This window comes from Gymnogyps californianus, chromosome 24 (assembly GCF_018139145.2).
Source record: "Gymnogyps californianus isolate 813 chromosome 24, ASM1813914v2, whole genome shotgun sequence".
Lineage (NCBI taxonomy): Eukaryota > Metazoa > Chordata > Aves > Accipitriformes > Cathartidae > Gymnogyps > Gymnogyps californianus.
Window position 1 is genome coordinate 5,684,157 of NC_059494.1, and position 26,370 is coordinate 5,710,526.

General features: G+C 50.6%; 1 protein-coding gene across 4 annotated transcripts; it reads left to right on the plus strand.

Annotated features, from left to right (window-relative positions):
• The first annotated feature begins 838 nt into the window (after nt 1-838).
• On the plus strand, nt 839-25,523 carry MARCHF2 (membrane associated ring-CH-type finger 2). 4 transcript variants are annotated; one of them, XR_007767691.1, is made up of 5 exons: nt 839-1,051; nt 5,454-5,649; nt 19,210-19,419; nt 22,536-22,850; nt 23,441-25,523. XR_007767691.1 is itself a non-coding variant. In XM_050910747.1 (5 exons), the coding sequence occupies exons 1-4, from the start codon at nt 876-878 to the stop codon at nt 19,944-19,946; spliced, it is 648 nt and encodes a 215-aa protein (XP_050766704.1). In that variant the 5' UTR covers nt 839-875; the 3' UTR covers nt 19,947-19,967; nt 22,536-22,598. The 4 variants fall into 4 exon arrangements, 3 of the variants coding, with proteins under 3 accessions (XP_050766704.1, XP_050766702.1, XP_050766705.1); XM_050910747.1 differs by lacking the exon at nt 23,441-25,523 and adding an exon at nt 19,881-19,967 and having other exon boundaries at nt 22,536-22,598; XM_050910745.1 differs by lacking the exon at nt 23,441-25,523 and having other exon boundaries at nt 22,536-23,161.
• The last annotated feature ends 847 nt before the right edge of the window (nt 25,524-26,370 follow it).

The following is a 26,370-nucleotide window of genomic DNA, read 5'->3' on the forward strand; positions in this document are numbered from 1 at the left end:
TGTTCCTTGTGCTCTCTTTGCTGGGCAAATCACAGAGGTGCCAAACGTGGTGGTGTGCTTTGCTGTTTGCACGTTGCTGCTATAAAAATCACGATTGATCTGAACCGTTGAAAGGGAAAGGAGGAAAACTGGCCTGCTGGCCTTTCTGTGGAGCTCTGGGAGGATTTTCAATGCTTGTGCGTGGTTAATACCCACACGTTCGCTGTTGGGATGTACCACATGGGATGTGGAAACCGAAGCACGTGCATTTCTGTAAAGAAATAAAAAAAATGGAAAATCAAAGATGGGGTGGGGAGAGCGTTTTGAGTTTGGTGGACACGCTTTAAAGGGCTCAGAAAGCACGTGAACGCAGCTGAGAGAAGAGCCTCCCTGAACTGAGCCATGTGGAGTGGTTTAAGTGCTGTGTTCAGGTGAAACCTTGCAACTTATACAGAGGGTATGAGCGTAAGTTTTCAGGACAGCTCTAGCCAGAACGACATGGGCCCGTGGGGATTCTGGTTGCCTTCCCCATCTCTGCATCGGCACATTCGGTTTGAAAGGCTTCATCAGGTTAAAGGGTGGGTACCAGGAATTCTCTCTGGGAAAGGCAAATTTGCAATTCTGACGCTAAATTATGTAAGTAGGACACTCGGAGCCTTAATTTTATGGTAAGGCAGCCTCACAAAGCCTATTAAAGGGGACAGAAGGCTAGCAAAAGCCGTGGTTGTTGGGGCCCTGGGGTGCTGCCAGCCCAAGTGGGACTGGAGGAGGGTGGCAAGGGGGGGCCTGCGTGCTGGCCGGGTGGTCCAGGGTACCGGCCTCTCACCGCGGTGCCGTTCCCGCAGGTCTCCGAGCCGCCGGTGCCGGTCCCCAAGGCAGAGGGGCCCAGAGCTGCCATGACGACGGGCGACTGCTGCCACCTCCCCGGCTCCCTGTGTGACTGCCCGGGAAGCGCCGCCCTCTCCAAGTCAGTGGAGGACTCTGACATCAGTCGCCCGCAGTACGTTACGCAGGTCACCGCCAAGGATGGACGGCTCCTCTCGACGGTGATCAAGGCGCTGGGCACACAGAGGTAAGGCTGCTTCAGGGAAGGGGCTTGGGATGACTGCATCTGGGCTTTTTTCCCCCTTTTTTTTTGTGGCTCTAGGGGTAGAGGGAGACAACAAAGTCTTGTTTGTGAAGGAGTTTGCCAGGGTGCTAATATTGAGTGCGAATCCTCGTTAGCCAGATGCTTCCCAGGCCTGTGCTCTCTTTGTGGGGGCTCACGCCGGTCGCATGTGCTGGTGAATGGGGACTTGTGTGTTCATCGAAATCCCCCAGGCCTGCAGCCACTCCAGCATGAGATGGCAGAGGTGGCCTCTTGCCACGTGCCTCTGCCAAGTCCTTGCTGAGCAGCAGCGAAGGTGGGACACCATGCTCGCAAGGGCAGCGTGCTGTTCATGGAGATGATTAAGGGCTGAAAATGGAGCACAGCCCCTGTTCCAAGGTGGTTGTGGAGTAAAGGTGTGGTATTGATTTGCAGCCCCAGGGAGAGGAGGGTGTTTGTGTTGCAGGAACTGCAGTGTCCAGCTGTTGCTAGAGGGGACGTGTGGCAGCTTCAGTTGCTCAGACTCTTCCTGATGTGACTTCTCATCATGTATTTTGAGCAGCTTCCAGAGCAGAGGACACTTGGTGGCATTGTTCAGTCCAGCTAGTGAGACCAGTCGCGTTTTGTGTTCAAATCAACAGCTGTTATTTTTTTCAATGAATTTGGCCAAATGTTGATGAGGTGTGAAAGTGGTGACTGCAGACGTGGGGGAGGAAAGCAGGAAAGCTAGACGAGAACTGAGGCAAATGTAATTGCTATATCTAGCAAACCTGGAGCAGGTCAATAAAAATGTGAGGGGAACTGAGCTTGCTCTCTGACAACAGATAGTCTGGGCGGGAAGTTGTGCAACCCCTTAAAACTTGTGGAGGTGTAAAAAATCAGGTGGGGAAACTGCCTGGGATTACAGGTTAAAAAAAACCAACAGGATTCCTCGTGTGTCTTCATGGGACACCAGTTTGTTCATTTTGGCGGTGGTAGGTTTCAGTCTCTTCCTTGTCACCAGCATTTAGCAAAGCGAAGCCAGGAACAGCGTGACTGTGCTGGAAGGTTGGATTAGTGATACGGTCTCTACAGCCTGCTGGAAAACTGTGTTTGAGAGTGTATCATGTGGAAGTGTGACCAGGCCCCCTCCCCCTCTGGATAGGAAGGAAGGAAAATGGAGTCTGATAAGAATTTTTTGTTTTCTCGCACTGTCAGCAAATTTTTTCCTTCTGGATTGTTTATTGGTAGCCAAGGTTATATTAATGTGCTGGAAATATGAAACTTCTCAAACAGGAAGAGAACAGATGAAATATCTTACAGATGCTTTTCTTAGGAGATAACAGATGCATGAGAGCATTGGAGGCTTGGGATTTTTTTTGGTCTGTCCCTGTCACTAAGGCTGTGTGAGCAGACTGTAATTTTGTCATTCTGATACAGCACTGAGCTTTATGGCAATAAAGGTTACAGAATCATCACATAATTCAGATTGGAAGGGAATTCTGGAGGACATCTGGTCCAGCCTCCTTTCAGAGCAAGGCCAGCTTCAAAGATGGATCAGACTGCTCAGAGCCTTGTCTGATGCAGTTCTCAGTATCTCTGAGGATGGAGTTTCCACCGCCTCTCCAGAATCCTGTTGCAGGGATTGTCCCAGCTGAAGAAGTCCCCTAAATAAAAGGCACATGAAAATGAGGAGAGAACAAGGGTCAGTGGTTCATCAATAATGTTTGGAAGAGAGAAGGGAATGGTGCAGTGGGTGTACATTGCTTCACAGCTCTAAATATGATTAAAAAGTCCAATTGGGGTGAAACCTGCTAAACATTGAGTTGAAAGTGGTAGAGATCTCCTGTGATGCGCCAGGAGAGGAGTCTTGCTTCTCCTTTAGTGAGCTGACGTGCACTTTCTTGCTGGCTCTTCTCTTCCCTTCACGTCCCACCAACGTTTTTCCCCAGTACGCTCCTTTTCCTTGCATTGTGTTTCTGCGTCTTGCTCTTGCTTTCTGCTTTGTCTGGTTGTGCAAACTAATGGAAGTAGCGCTACTGCTTTTGAAGATTGCAGATTGCTTGTTCTCACTGTTGTGTTGCAATCCCACAAACTTCTTTTGCGGTCAGTTTTTTTTTAAGTCAGAATAGCAGTGGAGTATGAACTGTGAGATGGGATCAGTGTGGCTTTTGTACTGTCAGCAGTATGTGGAAAAAGGTGATAGCTGATATAGCTCACCTGGATTTCAAGAGGGGATGCAATAGGGTCTTTGAAATAAAGATGTTCCTTTCTCACCCTCCCTCCCACCCCCAAATATGTGCAACTATGGATGTAAGAGAACGGTGGTTGTGTGAAAGAAATGGCTGGTTGGAAGGTGAGAAAGAAGTGAGATACTAGTGAGTGGCTCGTTTTCAGGGTCCAGGGAGGATAGCCCTGCACTGGGCCTCTGCCGTCCAGTATTTTATTCCTAAATGATCTCAATGAACGGCGAACACTGAAGAGATGTACTAAATTGCTGAGAATAGCAAACTTCGGTGTCTAGAGCCATTTGAGGTTTCCCAGGGAGCCCAAGACATCCTCATTATGGGGCTGGCAGATGTGGCACAGGGCTTCTAGGAAACCTGTGCCTTCGGATGCCAGCTGGGATGCCCTTGGACCTAAAATGGCATTAGGCGCCTGAGTTTAGGGAACTGAACATTATTGGAAATGACTGCAGGCTGAAATAATGGTTGCAGTTCAGTGTGCAGTGATGCAGATGAAGAACAATAGTCCGGGATTTACATATGTGTTCGCGGGTTTGGAGGAAGGAGATCTCCGGGACGTGGCAATTGTGTGCAGCAGTGACCAAAAGGCAAATAAGATGCTAAGGTTTAGGAAAGCAATGAAGAACAGAACACAGTCACTGCAAAAATCCCTGGTGTGCCCACATCTTGAAAACTGTAGCTCTGGTCCCTGCAGCTCCAAAAGGAAATTTTAGAAATGCAAGAGGTAGAGGAAAGGGTAGTGAAGGTGATCAGAAAGGTGGATGTGTTTCTAAGGCACGACTGAATAGGCAGGACTCTTCTGCTCGTGAAAGAGGTGACTGAGCAGGCTATGATGGAGGTCTGTAAATCTGAGGGGTGTGGAAAGCATTGTCTTTTATAGGACAAGAATTAGGGGATAGTACACAAAACAGGCAAATGAGAGGTTTCAAGTGAAAAGGACTTGGTTCTTTGTGCAGCTAGAGAAAGTCCTTGCTACAGGAGGACACTGGATGCTCTGAGTTTACGTAGGCACAAAAAAATGACTTTAGTTTGTGATGGAAATTTATTGCATGAGTATCATCTGATACACCTGAGCTAATGATTGCTGGATGCTGGAGCAGTAGCACTAATAGTCCACAGCCAGTGGCACCAGTTAGAGGTGTGAGGGAACATCTTGGGAAAACATGGGTGGTTTGGGTGCAATCAGCAGTGCAGGCCTCCAGTGGGGAAGGTTGCAAGTGTCTCTGAAAGTGTTTGATACTCCCTTCCCTCACAGCACCTCTGGTTCTGTGAGGTCCCAAGAGAGCAGATCTTGAACATGATCAAAGAGATTTGATTCTGTAGCTGAAACTTCTAGCCAAGGAGGGGGTGAGAAGTGGTGGTTGTTGAAGCACCAAGGCATTTCTGCAGCCAGTTAAAGGCCTGAATGCTGCAGAATGGTTCTCTGCATGGTGGTGTGCAGATAGGATGCTGAGTGACTTACTGCACTGTGATGGGCAGAGGGTTTGTATGCTGAGAACGTAGTCTGGGTGACTGCTTGCCATGAAATATGTTGTGTCCTTGGAGAGCTGAGCTTCCAGGGTCAATGTAGTTGTGTCTTTAGATATCGCTGTTCCTTGCGCAGTTACTGCTAAGCCCAGGATGCAGGGCAGAGATGGGGTGAGAGGAGGTAGGTGATCTGATAAATGTGACTGTGATTGCAAACCTCTTAAGTGGCTCCAGGTGGCTGGGGGCACGCTGTGACTAGCATGGATCATCCGGCTTCGCTTTGGGCTTCTGGATTTGCATCAGTGCTTCAGGGTTGGTTTTAGGTCCAGTGTCAGCCTCTGCCCGCTGTGCGTGGAGCTGGAGACTGTGGGACGTGCGCGCTGCGGTCCCTTCTGTGGCCAGCTGAGCTGGCCAGGCTGATGTACCAGCTTCTCTTCAGTGTTGTGGTGCTCATCAACACGGCTTCCAGATTTTACTGACCTGAAATGTCCCGGGCACCTCCACGCTCCCCTGAGACTGGTTTCTTGCTGCAGCAGGCTGCTTTAGAGAGTCGCAGTGCGCCTGGCACACTCTGCCATGCGCTGCCTGCTGTTTGCACGCCTTTCTGGGGCTTGGTGGGATCAGACCCCGTTCTCCGATGTGGCTGTATCGTTCTGCCTGCTCTGACCGTGATTTCATTCTGTTTGCCTCTTTAGTGACGGTCCCATCTGTCGAATCTGTCATGAAGGTGGAAATGGGGAGGGACTGCTTTCCCCGTGTGACTGCACAGGAACACTGGGCACCGTGCACAAGAGCTGCCTGGAAAAATGGTTATCCTCCTCCAACACAAGTTACTGTGAGCTCTGCCACACAGAATTTGTTGTAGAGAGAAGACCGAGACCTTTGACAGAGGTACCGCTTTCTTCCTGCTTCACTTTTATTTCCGTACCATTTGAGAGAAAATGACTGATTTGCCCTACTGTCCTTGTGGTTCTTGCTGTCTCCTCCTCCTTGCTGTACCTTAGCATTCACAAAGAAAAATTTGTTTAGAGAGATCAAGTCTCTTGTCAAACCAAATGATGTAGTTGCAAAAATGCAGTAGTTTGGGGCAACTCTTACCTGTGAACCCCCCACATGCTGCCTACCAGTGGCAGGCTGTAGGACTATGGAAAACATTGCACTTGTAGGTATACTTTAGTGCCTGAGCATCGAAACGCAGAGGTCACCACATGACCGACTGAAATATGAAGCTCTCAGAAATATTCCTTTTTCCTGTTAGTTTTAATCTTATCTCAGTGTTGCATTAGTGCAGCTCTCTTGCATGTGACTTCCTTGTCATGTTCTGCTCTGAAAAGTGAGATGTGGCGATTGCTGATGCTGTTCATAAAGGACCCGTCCTCCCTTGACTAATATAGATGTGTGCTCCAAAGCCTTTGGGTTTTGCTCCTTCCTGCTGAGCTGTGGTGCCCTGCTGCTGCCCTGTGTTCCCCCCAGTTGAAGGAGAAAGCAGGACATGGCTGAGCCAGTCCTTATGTTCCTCTTTGCATTGACCTTAGGGGGGCCAGGTTCCTGATGGGTCCATCAGCCTCCCAGAGTTGGAAGATACAATCCAGGCTCTGGTTGGTGGATTGGTTTGGTTTTGGTTTGTTTTTTTTATCACAAGGCTCTCTTCATTCCCCTGTTTAGGTGGTCTGCTGTGCTCATGTTTCAGACTTCCTTTGGCCCCCAAAGTTTATAGCAGCTGCTTGTAATGAAGCCCTTTACATGTGGGGAACAAGGGCAGCTTGGACCAGGCCATCTTCTGACCTCAGAATTCAAGTGTACATCCCCAAAGAGGAATAAGTAAATCAGTGAGTTACAGTGCAAAAGGCTGTAACAGTTTGTTTTAGAAGATGGTTTAATCTGTCTAAATATATGTGAGTTGTTTTGGCAGGTGAGTGAGCGATGTTGATATGGCTCCTGTTTCTGACAGTGCTGCAGGGCCACGTAGGAGGGTGTTGCTGGCGCACCGGAGGTCCAACCTGGAAGATCAAAGCAAGGTCCTGCAGCCCTCGCTGCCTGCACCTTGTTCAGATCCCATTCACTGCCTGTGAAACTGCAGGCAGGTTCTTCCCTGTGTCAGCTTGCTGCTAGGTTGGGCTTGGGTGTTCAACCCAATGTGCAACTGCAACACAATGTGCAACTGCAGAGAAGCATCAGTCTGCAGGTTAGGGATTTAGAGTTAACAATTTTGGGACCCCCCAGTCCTGCAGCCATCAGCAATGAGAGAAGTGGGAAAGTGTCATCTGGAGCCGCCCCTGCAAATACTGCACTTCTTTGCGTGCACCCTGTCCCTGCAGCGTTTTCATCGTGTGCCTTCCTGGCTGTGTTTGGACTATGGCACATAGCTCTGGCTTTTGTTTCAAAAGTTACTTTTCCTGTTGATAGCACTTCAAACCAATGCAAAGCAACGCTGCTGCTGCTGCACTGTTGTCAGTGGGGTTGCAGGAGGAGGTATGTGAGCTGATTCTTTACAACAGAATTCTGTTACCTGCCAGCTATCAGAGGTTTGTCGGTGCCTGCCACCAGAAGTGTATGTGTGGGGAGGCGAGGGTTAATTCTGGATTGTTACTGTGACCGCTCGTCTGCTCTCTCCTTCCCCTTGCTCCATCAGTTAGATTAAAACCGAGTCACAGTTGGAATTGTAAGTTGCTTTTCCCATCTCTGTTTCCATTCCCATCAATTCTAGAGGTTATTTCCTTTCCCTTCCCACCTCCTTCTGGAAACGATATGTGCCCCCTCCTCCTTCCTGCAGCCCCCAGCTCTCCTTCCCACACTCCCATCTCCTCTGGGTGCCCAGCGAGCCTTGGAGGGGAAAAGTGCCCCCAACTGGGGCAGCATTCAAGCTTCAGTTTGCAAAATTGATATTCAGTTTTAATGATAGTTTAATTTACAGCTGACTGTCATTGACTTGACAGCCCCAGACAGGAGAAGGCTTTAGACTACAGTGCTAAACCAAACCATGTATTTAGCAAAGCAGTTTGTAAAAGAGCATTACATCAGTGGTTAGTGCTGTCTGAGTCTTATCACTTTTCTCCCAGCTGCTAAAACATAAAAAATGGCTCTTTGACCAAAAACTCTCAAGTGGTTGTTTCAGAGGTTGAAAACCACTGCTTTAGAACATTTGGCAAGGGCCATGTCTTGACTTTGAGGACACGCTGCTGGCAAGCCCAGTAACAGTGGGCTGTTAGTAACTTGCTAGGGCTTATGCAGGCCAAAATTTCAAGTGTGGGTTTCAGATGTTTTAGCTTAAGAGCTAGTAAAGTATTCATGTCCAGAAACAAACATGTGGAAGTGCGTTTAGCCATAGTTCACAGATGCTGTAGCACCTCATAACAAGTACAGGCTTAGAAAACTGCATACTTGAATAAAAGCTCCAAGACCAGTGTATGTTGGAGGAGTTTGTCCTCTGACACCGACGTCTGTGCCTCCAGCAGGCAAGAGGAGCTTGCTGAGACAGTGCGACAGGAAAGTCCTGGGTCCTCTGAGCGCCTTCTTGTCTGTACTCCACGGTGGATGAGCGAGCAGCCTGGGAAAATCAAATTTTAGTTCCTGTTGAAATCTGTGAAGAGCCCCTCTGAACTGGAGCCTGTAAGGGTATGGTGACCAGCAAGCAGTCTGTGAGCACTGAGAGGTGATGGGTGGGCAGCATTTAATGAGCCTCAAACGCAAGAGAGATGCCACTGTGTTTTCAGAGAGGAATAGACCCCTCGAGCCGTTACTGATAGCAGTCAAAGGCTTTGGGATGTGAATTATTTGTTACTTCTCGTGTTTGGGGACTGTCTGTGAGCACAGCGAAGGGGATAATCTGCCCTGTTCTGGTGTCTCCTGTGTCTGGTAGGGGAACAACTTGCATAAAATGCCAGTAGTGCCTTGTGAGTTTGGAGGCTGGTAAGAACCTGATGAAAAGTTGCCAGTTAGCCGATGAGAGTGATCCCTGCCGTAGAGCGGAGTCTAACGTGCAGCTCGCCATCGTCATACAGCCCTGGAGCGATTCCCTTGTCTGCAGTTCACTGGCAGCAAGCTTTTTCCCTGGTTTGAGGAGCAGCCTGTAGCCTGGTTTAATAAATCCCATGGTAGCAGCCTGCTCTTGCTCGTTCTTAGGGGCCAGCAGCACTTCCCCGCCACGCGATGGAGTGCTGCGAGCCCGGTACAAGGTGCACTGAGCAGCGTGTGTGCTGTGGCTGAGGCACGCGGGTGTGCCGGGTCTCCGTACAACGTGGTTCAGCTGATTGGCATGTGCACTGCGGTCCTGGCACGTCATGAGTGGAGGGCTCCCGCTAGAACAAAATGGCTCACCTGGCTGGAAAGACCGCCTGCTTTTGTTGTACTTCTTCCACCACGCTGTAAACGCTCTGATCCCTGCCTGGAGTCTGGGGAAAACATCCTGGAGTTCAGTTTCTTGTTTTCCTTGGGAGTTGTTGCAACCGTTCTGAGCTTCTGCACCACTGAAATCTGTGCTCGTCAGAGGTAGTGACCATGAGTGTGCTTCGCCATGTGATGTTTGCTTGGGCTTTTTGTTCCCTTAGAAGCCAACTTACAGAACTTGGCCGCTTTCAGAAGTGTGCCTGCTGTTAGCGGAGGCTCTGCCCTTAGTGCAGAGCCCTTCTGAAAAAGCTGATAACCACTTTGCCAGCTTGCTGGCACTTTCCATTAATACCCTTTGTCTGCAGTCTGGTGTAATTTCATTTCTGTACCAGACTGGGCCGAAACTCTTCACCAAATACTTTTGGGAAGCGTCATCCCCAAGTTGTTCATCTGTTTCTGAGAAGAGGGCTAGGGAAAGAAGCTGCTTAGTCATTTAAAAATGACACGGTTCCCTCAGCCTTCTTATCTGAGAAATTCTCCGCTCCTTTGTTGCGGGGAGGGGTGGGGAGCGTTCTGAAACTTTCGGGGAAGTGATGCTCATGTGTGAGTGTGCTGTTTAGTAGCTCTGATTAAAAGTCCGCTGTTCATCAAGTAAAACTGTGAAGTCAAAATAGAAATTAGTGAGCAGAGGAGGATAAATGGGATGGAGACTAGGACTGGGAACGATGTGGGAGCATGCTTTATGGCAGTGGTGTTGACGAAAGGGTCTGTCCCAGGTGTGAAAGGCTATCCAGGCATCCTAGCTCTCTTCTGCTGTCATGTGGCCACCGTGAAACCCACAAGAGAATTAGGTGATACGCTACCCGCTGATGTTGGTTCTCACAGGAGAAAGCAGCTAGCTCTTGCTGTTTGCTCTGCTGTGTCCTACCTTTCCAGCCTGGGGAGACTTAGCTGCTTGTCGTGGCTGCGGTGATCACTGGTCAGCACAGCTGATCTACGGAAAAACTAGCTCGCTCTGTGTGTGTGTGAAGAGCCTTCAGAAGGAGAGAGGCTGAGAGCTGACTATGGACTGGAGGAGGCATTTTGGAGAGCGCTGTGGGGAAGCTACGTGGTCGAGTTGAAACGTTTCTGCGGAAGCTGCAGAAAGTTCTTGGAAGTCAGGAAATGCCACAACCAAAATTGCCTTAGTTTTTACTTCAGTCCTCTTGTATGTCTGCATTACAGTGTGGTCTTTACGTTGTCACAGACTGTATTTTCCAGGATCAGTGCATGGGTGAAAGATGCCCGCTAGCTAACTTTGTTTATCCTGCCGTGTTGTGTGGCTATGTGCTCTTGTATCCCTGCTCACAAGACAAAATTACTCATTTCCCCATGGGCTTCTCTGGGGTACTTACTGCTGTGATACCTGAGCACTTCACAAACAGTAATTTAATTTTGCAGCCTCCTTTAGGGAGGGAAGACAGCAACCTTGTTCAGCATGGTTTAAAGAGAATTTTTTAATAGAATTGGATTTTTATTTTCTTTAAGCAGCCATTTATTTATGTTGTGGTCTGTTCAATGTAAAAATAGTAACAGTGTTCGCTGCCAGCGTGCCTGATCTCTGAACCAGGAGTGGGGGAGTTGTCTGAGCCTGGAGCCAGCTCTGGCAGCCACGGGCTGGCCGATGGGTGCGGGGAGGATATCTCCTGCAGTTCAGCCTAGTTCAGTTATTTTTTAACTAAGAAGCTGATTGAAAGCTGAAAAAAAAACCCAAACAAACCCGAAAGGCTTTTGTTAACTGTTAGGCTGTGAGATTGATGGGCTGAGCGCTTTTTTGGGGGCACGTTTTGAACCACTGCAGGTGAAGATGGAGAGTTGAACTGCAGTCCCAGGTGCCCAGGGAGGGTCTGGAGCCAGGGGTGTGGGATGCTGCCGCGCCGGTGCCTGTGCTGGGAAAGGACAGAGTGGCTTCTGCTTGGCTCTCTGAAATGGTCTCTAGCACAAGAGGGCTGTGGACTGGGGCTCTCCAGTGAGGAGCATGTCCCCAGCAGAGAACGAGATGGCCAAGCCTTGGAGAAGGATGGTTTTCTAGTACTTGACTTTCCTACATCAATGTTAGTTTAATGTGCATCCATATGTTTACAAGGAAGTGATCTGAATCCATGAGACTGTAGCCAGCATGGCTGGCATAGTCAAAAAGTGCAAAACATGTTTCTGTGTTACCTGGAAGACTTCAGCCATAGATATTTAGATGAAATGTTCAAACCGTAAGTTGTAGTGCATACAGCTTTCCTGGAACAGGTAGTTTCTTCTTTGTTCCATTAACATTAAGCACAGAAAACGCACAGTTACTGCCTAGGATTCATCTTCAGGAAACATCTGTATCTTTGCTGTCCAGAGCATTGTAGAAGGAGCACAGGCCTTTGGAAATGAAGCATTGCTTCAGTCTAGACAGCTCTTTCTCCCAGGCTACAGATGGTCACACAGTTCTCTAGGCAGGGTTGGGTTTATTTGCCCTAACTTTTTACACCTTAAATTTGCCTCAGCCAAACCTTGTTCTTTAGAATCCTGTAGTCTATGGAGAGAAGGAAATACCCCTTGTGATCAGTTAATTCCTGCCGCCTTAGAAACCTAAGTTAGGATGGGTCAGCTTGTCTTGAGGTGCATGCCTTTTTCTGGCTCTAGGAGAACCAAGGTGAGTGCTGTTACAGGCAGCTCATTGTACGAGTCTAAATATCGTCCCCACTTAGGGTTCTCCCTTCCACGTAAACTCCTTTCTTTGGTCTGTGGCTAAATCCATCACAAACCTATTTTCTCTTACAAAGTGCTCTCCCCACTGAAGACGCTTTGTCCTCTAGGATTTCAGGCAGAACTGTATGGGTTGAGACATTTGGTACTGTATTGGATGCGTCGTGTATTTCTAGAAAGCATTATCAAGGGTGATGCTGTCTTTGTTTCTACAGCCACAAGCAAGCGCAGCCCTTCTGCACAGCTCCTGGTCTTCTCCCTGGCTGCAGCCCGCTGCCCACAAAGTGAGGTGGGAGCACGGGTCGGTCCATGTTTTGTGTACCTGAGCCCACTCCTGCCCGTTTGCCCTCTTTGCTTTCCCAGGTTACCAGCAAAAGTATTTCCTTTCCATGGCCGCCTTGTTTGGTGTATTTTGCTGTGGCGCTCACCCTCTCATTTCTCTTTTCAATTCATTAACCGCTTGTAAAGTGTTTTAACTTTAACCTGTTGTTAATTTTGTTCCCTCTGAGTGTTTTTAAATGGGCTTAAGAGAAACACCACCTCCGCCCCCCAGAGACTCCCATTTCAGGCCGTCTGCCCGAGCTGCGAGTCAGCTTTGGTTTCCCATCTCCCTTGGCCCGCACTGCCCAGCAGACAGGCGCTGCCTGCTCGGCCTGGCGCAATCCTGGCGTTGTGCAATCGGTGCTGTGGGTCCGTGCCGAGCAGCTGAGGTCTCTGCGTGGAAATGTCCTGCGCTGGCAGCTCGGGCAGGCGGCAGAGCAGCAGCTGTTTAATCCCAGCAAAATGTCAGTCCATGTTAAAGAGGAAGGATGTATTTTTGTCCACACATCATGTAAATCCTAAGGAGAGGAACCTAGGGGTTACAGGACTCAGCTCTGAGAGTGGGCATGAATTCCTGGTGCAGAGGCCAAGGCTCTGGCTTTGCTAAAATTACCAGGATGTCGAAAGCCAACATATCGTGGTGGTAAAAGCTAATGAGTGTTATGCATGGCTTGTTCATAATGCTTCTCAACACATTTATTACCTTTGCTAAAGCAAAACTCATTTGAGACAGCTCACTAATTCCAAAAAAGATTTCTCTGGTGAATCAGTCACCACTGGAGTAGTTTAGCCACACACTTTGTTCCTATATTTCTGTCCTTGCAAGCAGGTCTCATGATGGAGCCCCAAGAAAATTCTGCTTCCATGTCTTCAGTGCTGGTGCTTTCCTGCAATATGTGTGTTAACATGCTTTATTTAAAAATGGCAGCTTTAGTAATATCTGTGTGTCCCTATGCTTCTGCAAAACAGCTCCTTCCAAGGGTATTATGCAGTACAGGAGACTGCCAGTTTTTTGCTCCTACTGTTTTTCTTTGTGTTTTATTATGCAATTTTGATTAAAAGATGCTTATTTTTCACTGACTGCTAATACTTTTGGTTCACTTAATCTGGATATTTTATATAGGTCAGTGGATTTTTTTTTTGTCTCATAAAGAAAGTACGACTTCCAAATGCAACTGTCACCTGCAACAAAGTGTGTTTGAAATTCTGAGAGATATTTGCTTGGCTGTTGGGGTCACGCTGGAGTATGGGACACCTCCTGTGGATCTGCCACGTGCAGTCTTTCTGCTCCATCTCGCTAGTCTCCCGTACCTCCGTAGCTGGTGAAGGTGCTGCTGGGATGTCTTCAGTACAAGCAAAGTGAGGTTTGCAGGGAGCAATAGTGATATTCTTATTACTCCTGCTTATGTTACTAGCAGAAGAAATTTTGCCTCTGGGCGCAGTGCCCAGTGCAGCGATTGCTGCTCCCCCTCCAGTTCAGAGAACCGAGATGTGACGTACACTCTCCCCCACCCTTCCTCCAGCCTTATCTTCCTCGCAGACAGACTTGTCTCTGCTTTCCTTGAACTCTTCTGCTGAGCTCACTGCACTGTTCTCTGTCTCGTCTGTGCTCCTCTACCCCCTTCCCCAGCTTGTCTCTCTCCTTTCTCAGTGCAAGCCTATGTTAGACTGCTGTATCTAGTGAAAAACAAATCACTCTTGGCTCCAGCTGAGTCCCATTCCTCTCATCTTTTTCTTTCTCTCTTTGCTTGCACTTGCTGTCTGGATATGCTCTTCTCAGATCCCACCCTAGATCCTCTTGGTATTTCTCTGTGCAGTCCCTGGCACTGCTCTGCAAACCTGGAATGGCCTCTTTGGGGCCAAAACTGGAAATACTTCATCCCTGCGCTCTTGACACTTACCAGCGCTAGTCTCTTCCGTACATGTCCATCTTCAGCACTCTGTCCATCCCTGTCTGTGCCCTGAGGATCTAGAGGACCTGCTACCAGTGGGGTTTCTCTGAGGTGCAGCTGCTGGCAGTGCCGTGATCTCATGTTTGTGCATGTCATGGCACGGCATTTCCTGTGGTGACACCAACCACAGCAGCACCTGCCGCTGTGTAGGAAAGTGTCCTGGTGACCTGCAGCGCTGCTCGGGTCGGTTCCTCTCCTGTCCACTACTTCTAGCGCTCCTGCAGCTCTTGCTCTCCTTGGGTCAGCCCAGTCCTCCGTGCTTCCCGGTGGCTGGAGCCAGGCTGAGTGCATCGGGAAGGCTCTTGTACCTATACAAGGAGAGATTCAGCTTGTTGAGGTTTGTGGAGCATTGACAGCAGGTGGTCACGCAGTGGGGAAAGGAGGATGAGGAGGGGCAACTTTGCTCTGCAGCATTTAACTGCTCTGCTTGCAGGGCTAGGGGCACTTCTGGGTCTTGGCTTCCTGAACTCTGGGTACTCTGTTGGAAAACATCCCTCCCCACCTTGGTAAAGGAAACAGGACCATCCTGCTGGGGCTGCCCATGAAGGTCGATGGCCTGCAAGGAGGTTTTGGTGGATGCCCAGAGAAGGGATGTGATGGTCCCTCTTCTGAAGCTGCGTTTTTTGATTCGACACGTTTCTCAGGGCAGGGACAGGGCTAATCGTGCTGCTGTGAATCAAGGTCATGTTTTTCTTTCTGGCTTATGTAGCCAGGCACCAGGTCAGCAGCGAAAAGAAAATCAACAGGCGCCTGAGCAGCCCATAGGCTAACTATCTGGCGGACAGAAAGGACACGGGATGTTTTGTAATGCAGCTGGCTTTACACAGCCAAATACTCCTGTTGTTGGTGCGGCTTGCGTCATACTGTAGCTGTGAAGCACATGGGGAACTTTGTGGCAGGGTCAGCTGGTGAGATCGGCAGGTCATGCTGGTCCTGAAAGGTGCTCACCAGAGCGGGTGGTCCAGCTGCAAGGCTGGGAGAGACCTGAGCACGTGCTGGTACCACACTGCGCTGGTCCCACTTGGCATGGGACCGCCATCGGCTGGCACGTGAATGCTGCGTGCAGTGTGTTTTATGAATCAGGGACTAACAGCTCACAGCCATGTACATTTTGCAACACAAGGTGAGCGAGCTGTAAAAATCAATGAAAGCTTATTCTAAAACACCCATTTATAACCCCCCAGAGAGACTGCAAGATGCTGAGCACTGCTGGGCCAGTCCCTCATCAGTCCATTCCCCTTGGTCCCAAGTGGCAGAATGCAGCCCAGCTCTGAGACATGCGGAGTAGCAGGTGCTGGGATGAACTGTCTGGGAGACCGCTCTGTTATACTTTGAGCTCTGCTCTTGGCTTCCAGAGGAACTGATGATGTCCTGGTGCCTTTTTCTGCATGCCCTCCTCCTGCCTTCTGTCACCTGGGGCTCACCGTAGTTTCATGGGCACTGCAACACCCAAAGATCAGATACTCATCATCCCATAGCCCTGCCATGGGTCCAAGAAATGAGCTCCCTTCCACAACCCTGCTGATCCCAGTAGAAAGAACATCTGGGGAAGCCTCAGGATCATGCTGGAGGACAAAGAAATATGGTTGTACCCGGAATAACTTCTTGTCGCACAAGCAAAGAGAGGTTGTTTCCAGCAGGGCGGTCTGGGACCCAGCTCATAGCCAAAGTGGGCAGCAAGCAGCCAGCTCTACCTCTTTCCCTTTAGTCTCACACGTGATTGCAGCATGGAAGCAATTGTTGTTGGACTTGGCCTGGAAGAAGACCAAGTTGTGCTTTTGTTGCTTTCCCATGTTTACTTGATAGTTTTCCCTGCAAAAATTGTTTAATCTGACTGACCACTTTTTGGATTGTTTGCAAGGTTTATTTTAAGTCCCATACGCACTAATGTGCTGCTGTGCCAGAAACCCTGCGCCCTTAGGGTGGCTTATTGTATTCCTTTTTTACTGTGTCAGTGCATATTGGCAAAGTAAATCAACTACTTCAAAAGGAAATTAATTTGCTTCCTGCCTGTACATGTTTGGCTCCCATCTTAGGGAGGAAGGAGTTTCAAAGGTCACAAGGAATATAAATAGAATAAGATGCAGTAAAATACCTATCTATCTGCCTTCATTCCCTGAGATTCTTATTGTACGAGGGTCAAAAATGACCCAAGATGTCCTCTTACAGGGGACGGGGTGCTCTGGGATTGCTGCTAGAGGGATGTTGGTCCAGTTGGGGTAATTCAGCATGCACTCGAGTGCTGTGTAGCTGGGGCAGCCCTGTGCTGGTTGGAGTAGGGAAAGCCAGGCGCACGGCCCGGGGTTCGAATGATGGGGCTGCCAATGCACTGTTTGAAGGAGCAGCTTTACTGTGTAGATGAATTGCCGTCCACCCTCGCTTCCTCTTAGGGTTGCTCAGGACTGCGTGTGTGGTCCTTATCTTCCCCACGCAGCTCATCACCACTAATCTCCTCTGCAGAGCCACACAAGGGGTGACTTGGAGATCTGCCTCCCTTCTCCCAGCTCCTCCTGTCCAAACCACAGTTGTAGCTGCTCTGAAATTCCTTCTGGCTGTCTGGCCATCAAGTTGTGCTCAGAGTGGCTTTAAAAATGCTTCTAACTTGTCCTCTCTTATTGCAGGAGTGTCACTCGGTCCCCAGATCTGTCTGCACTCTTCAGCTCCCAGCTTGCTGTCTAGCTTCACTTGTTCTTGCTCTGTTTGGGCCTCTCAGATGCTTCAGGTCACATCTCTAAAATATCTTGCTGTCAGTCCTCCCAGCTGAAATTCCTGGCCAGACTCTTACCTGTTGCTGTGGCATCCTCTCCTCCATTCTTGGCCACCTCGGTGTCCCATCGCAGGTGTCTGCAGAGCATGCTGCTACCGTGGCTCTGACTACCCCAGCCATGTTGCTGTTCCTTGGCTGGATTTGCCATCTCCCCCTTCTCTCTCCCATTTCAACAAAAGCTGTATGCACTTCTCATCCTGTCCTCACCCCTCTGCTGTGTCTCGCTGTACATCCCTCATGTCAGACTCTCTCCGTAGTTAAATCTGCACGAATTTGTGTGCGCCCTTCCATGCTCCCCTTCTGGGCCAGCGCTTTCTGCTTGTCTTTCTGGCCAGCCATGTCCTCAGGTTACCTGTGCTCTGTTTTGACCGGTGTGGTCTTACTAATTTTTTGCATACCTGCCACCACACCTTCTGTGTTGTTATTTAAACTGTGGCTTCCCCTGTAGGGAAGGAGCTTTGTGTGCATAGTTCTCAGAAGGGTCCCTTTTCCATGCTGCCTGTTCAAAAGTGGGCACCCTGCTCCAAGTCTGGCAGTAGGACGTGCCTGCCTGGCCCTGGCTGCCTTGGGGATATTCCCTTTTCTGCTCTGACTGCCCTTTCGATCATGTTCTCCAATTTTATTTTTTTTTTTTTGAGGAAAAAAAATCCTAAATGAGACCAGTCATCCTCATGCATGAAAGAAGGAAGGATCTGGCAGCCCAGCATACAGAACTCCCAGTAAAAATGTGCTGTAACAACTCTGGGTATTGGTAGGAACCACAGCTGCTTGCTATTCTAAAAAAGGAAAGGAAAGGCTGAAAATAGCATAATCCCAGGAAAACTGGAACAATTGCTGTTGTCGAAGTCAAGTATCTAGACTGAACCCACACTAGAAGCAAGTCAGGACTCCTAAAAGTAGTCAACGTTTAAAGATTGCCTGTTGAGGGAAACCTGCCTGCAGCAGAGCTGCATTCGTTCTGCAACCTGCTAATTTTTGAGAGCTGCAAGAGAGAAGCACTTGCAAAGCCTCTTGGTAACACAGAGCAAAGCGCAGTAACCTCCACTGTGATGAATCACTTGCTGCCTGGGAGGCAAGAAAGCAAGCCTGAAAATGGGAAGGAATACACCAGAATTGGCTCTGTCCTGGTCCTGGCAGGTCTCTTCTGCCTGTAATGTGGTGGCCAGCGGATGGCCACCAGCAGTGGAAAGGTCTTTGGGATTTTGCGGTCATGAAAGGTGGAGTTTTCAGCAGCTGTGTCTGTGTGATCATGCCTCGTCCCTTCACGGTCACTTGTGATCCACTGAGATCCGGGAGAAAGCGATGGGGGATCTTCCCCCAGCCAGCCGAGTTCTGTGTCCCTCCTCACCTGACAGTCATGCCGCTTTCTCTTTAGAAATGGTCAAAGGCTTTCTCTGTGAGAAAGATGCAGATTTGGGCACAGGTTGTTCTGTAAAAGAAAATGGGTTTGTGTTACCTTCCTCTGCCGGGGCCAGCCCAACACCGTGGCCCCTTGGCTGCTGTCCTGCTTTGTCTGCTCAGGTGCAAAGCTAGCTTTCTGCTAGTTACTCACTTTCTTTTTGCTTTTCGATTTTTTTCCCCTCCAGTCTTGGTTTCTTAGTTGCTGAAGTGATATGCTTTTTTCGTCTCTGTCATCATCTCAGTGAAAATACTGCGTGTGTGGGTGTTTGCATTCCCCACTGATGGCCCTGGTTGGGTGCTGGGTGCCCCGGTGAGCAGCACTGCCGCGGCTTGCTCAAGCCCCGAGGACAGTGCCGTACCCTTGAGAGCGCTCCTCCTGCAGAGCTGTCTTGCACAGTCTCTCAGGTGGACCTGGGCATTTCAGATTTGATTTAAATCAGGAGTGAAGCTCTAAAATGCCACGATTCTCCAAAAGGAACCAGAGGGCTGGATTTGGGACAGCTGCCCTTACAGCTTGGCCTGGCCACAGACCCCAATGCCCCGGTTTCCCATTGCCCCTACACCAGTTGCAGAGTCCTGGATATGTTTCTGTTGCAGCTCAATCCAAGACCTGTCAGATCTTTACTAAGCCAGGCTTTACTGAACTGACCTCCCTCTGTCTGCTACCTGCTGCCTGCCCCTCGCTACTCCAGCGAAGAGCCCAGGCAGCTACTACTGCCTTCCCCTGCACATATTCTTCAGTTGTCTCTTCCCTTTCCCTTGTTGGCTGTTAAAAATATACTTGACGCTCTCTAGCTCTATTTTTGTGAAGGTTTATGTGAGTTAAGTGTATGCACCAGCTACGTACAGACTGCAGAGAGCATGTGAGAGCTTCCCAGCATAGCAGTCCTGTTTTGCTAGCATGCTGTGTGCTCCGCGTGCCGCTGACTAATGCCCTTTCTCCCTTCCTTCCTGCAGTGGCTGAAGGATCCCGGTCCCCGCAATGAGAAGAGAACCCTTTTCTGCGACATGGTGTGTTTCCTGTTCATTACTCCCCTGGCGGCGATCTCCGGCTGGCTGTGTCTGCGCGGAGCCCAGGATCATTTGCAGTTCAACAGCCGACTGGAGGCCATCGGACTCATAGCACTAACTATAGCACTTTTCACAATCTACGTCCTTTGGACGCTGGTAAGTGTCTGCTGCCCAGGGCCTTGGTTTTGTTCAAAAGGGAGATCGAAGTACTGGCTCACACCGCGTCGGTGCAGCCAGCCATTTCTGACTCCCCTTGTGAGAAAACCTTGGGCTCTTTCTCTTGAACGTCCATTTAATTATCTTCAAATGGGAGCTGCTAAAGTTGTTGCTGAGAATGAGAAACCGCTTCCTGATCATCTGCTTTCCAGATTGACATGGTAGCCGTGTTCCCCAGGGTGCCATGTACCCGGGCGCAAACATTGCCTGAGTGTGGCTGGGGCTGGATGGGAAGGTCTGGTGCTGAAGGCAGGCAGTGGTCCAGTTGTTGTACCTGTTCCTATTTTTGAGAAGAAACACAAACTTGGTGCCTGGGTGGTTTAGGGGAAAAATAAAATCTGGAAAATGTTTGACCCCTAAATAATCTGCCCTCATGTCCCTCCATGCTTTGTGCTGCCCAGCACAGGTTGGCCATGCCCGAAGGAGGAGCAGACTGGCTGTTGGAGGTCTCTGCGGCCCACAACTAAACAAATTCCTACACAATATTTGTAAGATGTCAGTAGCACAGAAGGGTGTGTGCAAGGAACACTCTGGCCCTGGGGAGATGTCTGACTTCTCTTTCACACTGGACTTTTGGACTCGAGCCCTGAGCCAAGGCTGGGTAGCCAGCCTGCCCTGGCCCACTGCTGTGGCTTTACAGCTGCGCTGCCAGGGTTGGAGGCACTGGGGCTTAGTGGGAACCTGCACTTGACACTGTCTGGGTGTTGAACTGATCCACGCTGGGAAAGAGCTTCCTGCACATGCCTCGCTTTGTATCTTTTTGGACATGCTGAATTAGGCAGCCAGGAGCTTGCAGCTTGGGGCGAGTCCAGAATAGCAGGAAAGCAAATGTGAGTTTGCTGTGCAGCACATCTGTGAGCGCTCCCAGCTGAGCGCCTGGGAGCAGCGGGGCTGGGGCGCAGCTCCCTGCCCTGCCGCTCCCTGAGCCCTCGGGGCTCCCCTGGCCCCGCTCTCTCCGGGGGCTCCCAGCCCAGGGACTTCCCTCTGTTTCCCGTTCAGTTTTCTCGTGTTCTGTTGCTAGGTGGGTTTCTGGGTTTGGATCTGCATTTTGGCTCTCCTGTTCAAACCCCTGTGTGTGCTCATGCCCTGTCGATACCCTTTTCCAGCTGCTTGCTGGGAAGCACCATTTTGGGAAGGGAAGAAGGGCAGTTGCTGGAGGAGAAATAGTGGGACCCCAAAAAGCTGGCAGTTCTGCGGGCAGTAGAAATGCCACAGCCCGTTTCCCTGCCATCTCATGCTCTGATTGCTCAGAATAACAGCTTTCCCTGGGGTTAGGACATTCCTTGCAACTCTCCCACACAGACTCAGGTGCCAGGGGAGGGTGTTCGCTCTGGGGGGGTGCCTGCAGCGAGAGTGCCTGATTGGTGCCGCTGTCAGAACCTGCAGCAACTGCAGCGCACAAGGAGCTGTTGAGGAAAGTCTCCACTGCTGCGTGTACGTGCTGCATAAGGTTCATTTCTGTAGAAAGCCAAGCTAAAATTGGAAACCTTAAGAGGAAGTGCTTCCGTCTTCTCTGTCCCAGGACTGGTCTGGAGGAGCTGGAAATCTGGAGGAAACGGAAAAATGTTTGGTTTTTTTTTTTGTGAAATAACGAGTCCTGACTAAAATGCCTCTAGTTCTGCTGTGCTTCACATTTCCTTGAACAGAGAAGGACATTAAGTGAAGCCCCTTTATTCACGTTTACCGTATTCATCTGCAATTCTTCTGTGCCGCCACAGGCTGTGCGGCACAAAGGGCCGTTACGTGGGTGAGTGGTGATGGCTGTAATCAACGTGAGGATTGCGAGAGAGGCCATGGCCAAGGTTGCAGCTCCTTCCTGTGGAGCAGGAGCTTTCCTTGAGGTTTGCACCATTAGCTCCCCATTCACACGCTGTCTCTGAAGACTGCAAGATGCATTTGCTTCTTGTTTATCGGCAAACAACCTTATTCCCACAGTTGTCCCTCTACAACAGGAAAAAGGGGAGTGCACAGATCAATAAGCTAAATTACCTCAATGCTGTGGCACAGCTCCATTTCTCATAGCAGATGTCTGAAACCTATCCAAAAGTAATAGGAATACTGACTTTTCCTTGTCAGATATACTTCCTGGTACTTCCTACTTGCCAGCTGGATGTTTCCTGTACTTTTACAAAGTACGAAAGCTTGGTTTTGATGAGTGGCTGACTAGATTCAGTATTTAATTTTCTTGCTCACAATTTCTAGGAAAATAAATGGGAGGATAATACATGGTGGTTTTATTCCTTCCTCAAGAAATACTCGAAAAGTGTAATTTCAAAGCTAAGGAATCAGCAGGAGCTGTGAGAAAATCTTTAGTGGTGTTCATGATTGCCAAAGGACACAGCAAGGAGTCCAGCCCGCTGGGGAAGCACAGCTCGAAGCTCCCCCTTGCAGGGCTGCTCTGAAACTGCAGGGCCAGCTCACCCCTCTGGGCCGGGCTGGCTCAGGTCCTCTCCAGCCGTTGCATCCTCTCCTGTCTCTCTCTGGGTGGAAAAGTCTCCCAGGCCACAGCGTTGTCAGAAAAAATGAGTCCAACCGATGTCCTGTTGTTGCAGACCAAGGAGAGAAGGCTTTTGCGAAGGGCGGAGAAGATCCACCAGGATCTGTGAGGTGGGAGGAGGCTGGTTGGATTCAGCCACTTGAGGCTGGTCCTGTTGACAACCCCTTGTTTTGCCCAGACAAGGTGCTCGCTTCAGCCCATGGCTAGGGTGAAGGGGCGAGTTGTGGTTCCTCCCTGCCACATCTCACCGGCCTGGTACCCAAACCCAGCTGAGCAAACCTTGTTCCTCTGTCCTAGTGCTGCCCAGAAAGCCCCTTTGGCTGTGCTATGCTCAGCCTAGTGTTACCAGGAATTGATTGATTCCTCGTCAAAGGCTTGGGACACAGAGTGCCCCGAACAGCTTCAGGGTCAGTGCTGTCTCCCTTGGCCAGGGGGTGCTGGTGGATTGACAAGGAATACGCAGAGGGTGGATGGGTGACTGTGTCTCACCGGCCCTCTACGGGCTCCAGTACTTGTGATGGAGGTTTGGTAACCAGACCGATGCCTTATACCCCACCAGGTTTCGTTCCGCTACCACTGCCAGCTGTACTCGGAGTGGCGAAGGACCAACCAGAAAGTCCGCTTGATGATCCCAGCCTCACGGAGCCCTCACCCCGTGCCCCACTCCCTCCTCTCCGCCAAGCTCATGAAGAAGACTGCAGATGAAACCACCGTCTGAGCCGTCCCTCGGCTGCTGCGCCACGTGGCTGCTGGGGCGAGGGCAGCCCTTCGGGGCTGGCAGAAGCAAAGAGGGTCGGGTGTCCCCATGCGCGCAGGAAACGCGGTAACTGTGGAGGCACTAGAAAACAATCATCCCACCCGAAGGGACTTTGCGGTCAGCACGTACTTTATACTATGGCAAACAGACAGATAATCAATGTCTGTCATGTGAAGCGGCCCAAAAGAGCCAGATGGCAGAATATGCCTGTCTGCAGGGACACTTTCCTATAACTAAATACCATATGTGGAAAATATCCCCCCCTATATATATATCTATATATAATATTATTTTTTAATGGCCATGCATATTGTGTTTCAGTCCTTTTGTGTTGATGTTCTAAGCTTCAGTATAGAAGCTGGCAGCCTGATCTCATTCAGAGGTTAAATCTATGCCTTTTCTCCAAATGAACACTTTCATCAACCGTTCTTGAAAGTCCCCTTCTCCTTTGCACTAAATTGGTTTTGATAATACTGCAGCAGCCTTTCCCGTTACTCTTTGGTCTCTTTCGTGGTGTTTCTGTCCTTTCTAGAAAGTTGTGTGTTTTTAATAATTATTATAATCCCAGAAGGAGTAAAATGACATAATACTGAATGGACACATTTTGTATTGTAAAGTACTGTAATTTTGAGAATTTCAAAATAAGTTTCAAAATGAGAAAATCTTTTCCTGTGCAGACGTGATCTCACAAAATGCTTTCCTTGCAGATCCTGGCTCATCCCCAGGACTCGGATGCACTCAGCTCTTGGTATGTCTGGCAAAGGTAGATGGAGGATCTGAGGGTGGGAAGCGATGGCTCATACTAGCTAAACCCACCATTGCCTTTTGCTTTTAAAAGATTCAGAAAGGAGCTTTCCTGACCCCAAAAGGTGAGAGTTGGGAGTCTCTGTTTGCTGATGTCCTTTCACCATCTTGAGGCTGGACCTCTTGTAGTCTCAGTTACACACGTACCTTACGGGACAGGCCGTGCTCTGCAGCTGCTTGGCAGGATGCAGGTGGTCTGGGCTGTCTCTGTGCGCTTTATTTGCACATTCCTAGGCAGCAGCCGGAGGAGCTGCTGTGATTTGGTTCATCCCTGAAAGCGCTGCCTGCCTGTTGTGTCCTCTAGTGAAACACCCCAAGTTCGCTGGTTCCCAGAGAACAGGTTCTGGGTCCCTTCTCCTGCGGGGCCAGCGTTCCTCCTCCTCCTCCTCCTCCTTCATCCACCTGTGTTTCCAGCACATCCAGCTAACGAGCCCCTCTGTCTTGGAGTGCCCAATCTGCTAAGGGTCTCCCTGAGTTTGGCTTTAGTCCTTGCCCCTCTACTGCCTCCCCCCCCGCCAGACGATTCCTGTGCTTGATGCTGTGCTTTCCTGAGCCCTGTGAGTGGGCTGGGCCATAAGGACACCGGCGTTGGCACTGCCCTGCTGAGTGCTCCAGTGGTGTGTGCAGCTGCTTGGCGTGAGCCTTGGCTCTGACTCCTGCGATGGTGAGGGTAGATAGCAGGGAGGAGGCAGGCTCCAAGGTGCCCGTGTCCTTGCAGTGAGGGTGGTGCTCACACACTATGTCCCTCTGCTCCTTTGCTGAACCCGAGTGGATCAGTCCAATGCCCTGCTAGATCGAGACCTGTAATTTCTTGAATTCAAAGCACCGTGTGCCATTCCTCCTTCTCTCTAGCTGCAGAGCAGGACGCTTTTCCTTACGTGTTCCCTGACCTTAGGCTGGAAGTCGCTGGTGGTATGAGCAGCAGGGGCCAGTGTCCTGTCTCTCCCAACAGGATTGCTCCAGCCCTGGGGCCTGGTCCGTGTCTGCTCTTCTTCTCCATCTCCTGTCCCAGGGTTCTCATGCAACTCGGTGATATCCCAGCATCTCTCGCAGCAGCTTCTGTCTGCCCAGCTGTGGGCCCCTGTGGGCTGGTCCAGGCTCTGTTCTGAGCGTGAGGGTCTCATTTGATCACGGGGTGAATGTCTTCTGCCACAGCCAGGCTGTGCATCTCTGCTTCCCTCTCTCTGCCAGCCTCCCTGCCTGTCTCTTCCCTTCTGCCATGTACCCATGGGCACCTTCCCTTTTCCCTGTCGTGCAGGGATGACTCGGTCCCCGGTGCTCCTGGGGGCTTGCAGTGCAGAGAGGCCTCTTCAGCCCAGCTGCAGTTACGGTCCCTGCACAGCAGTAGCATCCTGCTTCAAATCAGCTTGTGCAGTGGAGCTCCCACGCAGGCGCTGCCTCCCTCCGCGCACCCCTTCCCTTGGCGGTGAGTGTGGCAGCACTGCTCTGTGCCTTGTCCTGGGTACCCCCTCCTTCAGCCCCTCCCCGACAAACCCTGTGTCACCAGGACATTCCCAGTGAAGAAAAATTTGTGGGTTTAGTTTAACCTTTCCAGCCCTGGCTGCCTCCCAGGAGCTTGGTCTTGCAACTCATCTAGTTCTGGCAGGTAACGAAGGATGTGCACTCCCACACCACGTTCCCCTAGTAAGGACTTTGGAGCCAGTGTTTCAGTTAGGAAACCCACTGTTGATCCAAATATGCAACTGTGAAAGCCAGAAGTCCCTGGCTGGGGGCAGTTGGGGCCCGGCCCGGTGCTGCTGCGCAGCCATGGCTTCACTCTCAGCTTTGTTGTTTTTATCGTAGTTGCCGATAATTGGAGTTGTTGCATGTGCCCCTGCGAAACTCAATAGTGACTCTTTGAGTCTTCTCCTCCTTCCCAGAGGAGACGTTCAGCTCGTGGATGTGGGAAATCAGTGATTCTGACCCGCCACGTTCCGGTGTCATGGGGAAACGGGCTGTGCAATTATGTAAATAAAAGTGAGAGAAACTTTGGGCTGTTGCGTTGTTACTGGAGATGGGAGAGCCTGAAGAGCCCAGGCTGTCTCCCTGATAGCGAGCCCCGTGTGCTGGCTTCCCGAGGTGCTGTGGGCAGCTTTCCTGAGCTGCCCCCAGGAGAGCTGGCAGAAGGTTTTGCATTTGAGCCAAAGCTGGACAAAACCCAAGGCTTTTTGTCATTTGTGGGCAGGTTTCTCTTGTCTGTGCACAGAAACCTCCCTGGTGCGGGCCAAGCAAGGAGGTGATGTTTGGGCCAAGGGAGTCCTTTTGGCCTTCTCCAGAGGGTGGGCATGGGGCTGCACGAAGCGATCCCAGTGCTCCCTGTGACGCAGCCCCGCAGAGGCTCCTGCCGCTGCCCGCTGGCACGGCCCCAGTGAATTGCCTGACCGGAGTCTGCCCCGCTGCCGGCCGGTCCGGCCCAGCCCTTTGCTCCAGGGTGGTGGGAGACGCTGGACCTGTCTGCCAGGCCGTGCTCTCGTCCGAGCCCTGGCAAGGCCTCGGGGTGCTGTGTCCGAGGCTGCAGCGTGCGAGAGCCGTCGGCAGCTGCAGGGCAGGAGAGGCCGATCCACGCTCCTGGGGCACGCTGCGCAGCCGGCTCCGAGAGCATCTGGGGCCAGCAGCATGGCAGGGGCTGCAGGTTGGTGTGGGGCAGGACGCCTGCCCAGGGCTGGATCTGGCACCTTGGGGCAGAGACCCAGGCACCCATCGGTCCCTTTTCCATGGTGTGATGAGGAGCCCCAGCCCTGCCCTTAGCCCCTGGCCACGGGGTGGGCATTGGAGCCTGGTTAGAAAGGCTGTGCCGCTTTTGAAGAGGGGGGTGGAAATCAGTAAGCTGCAT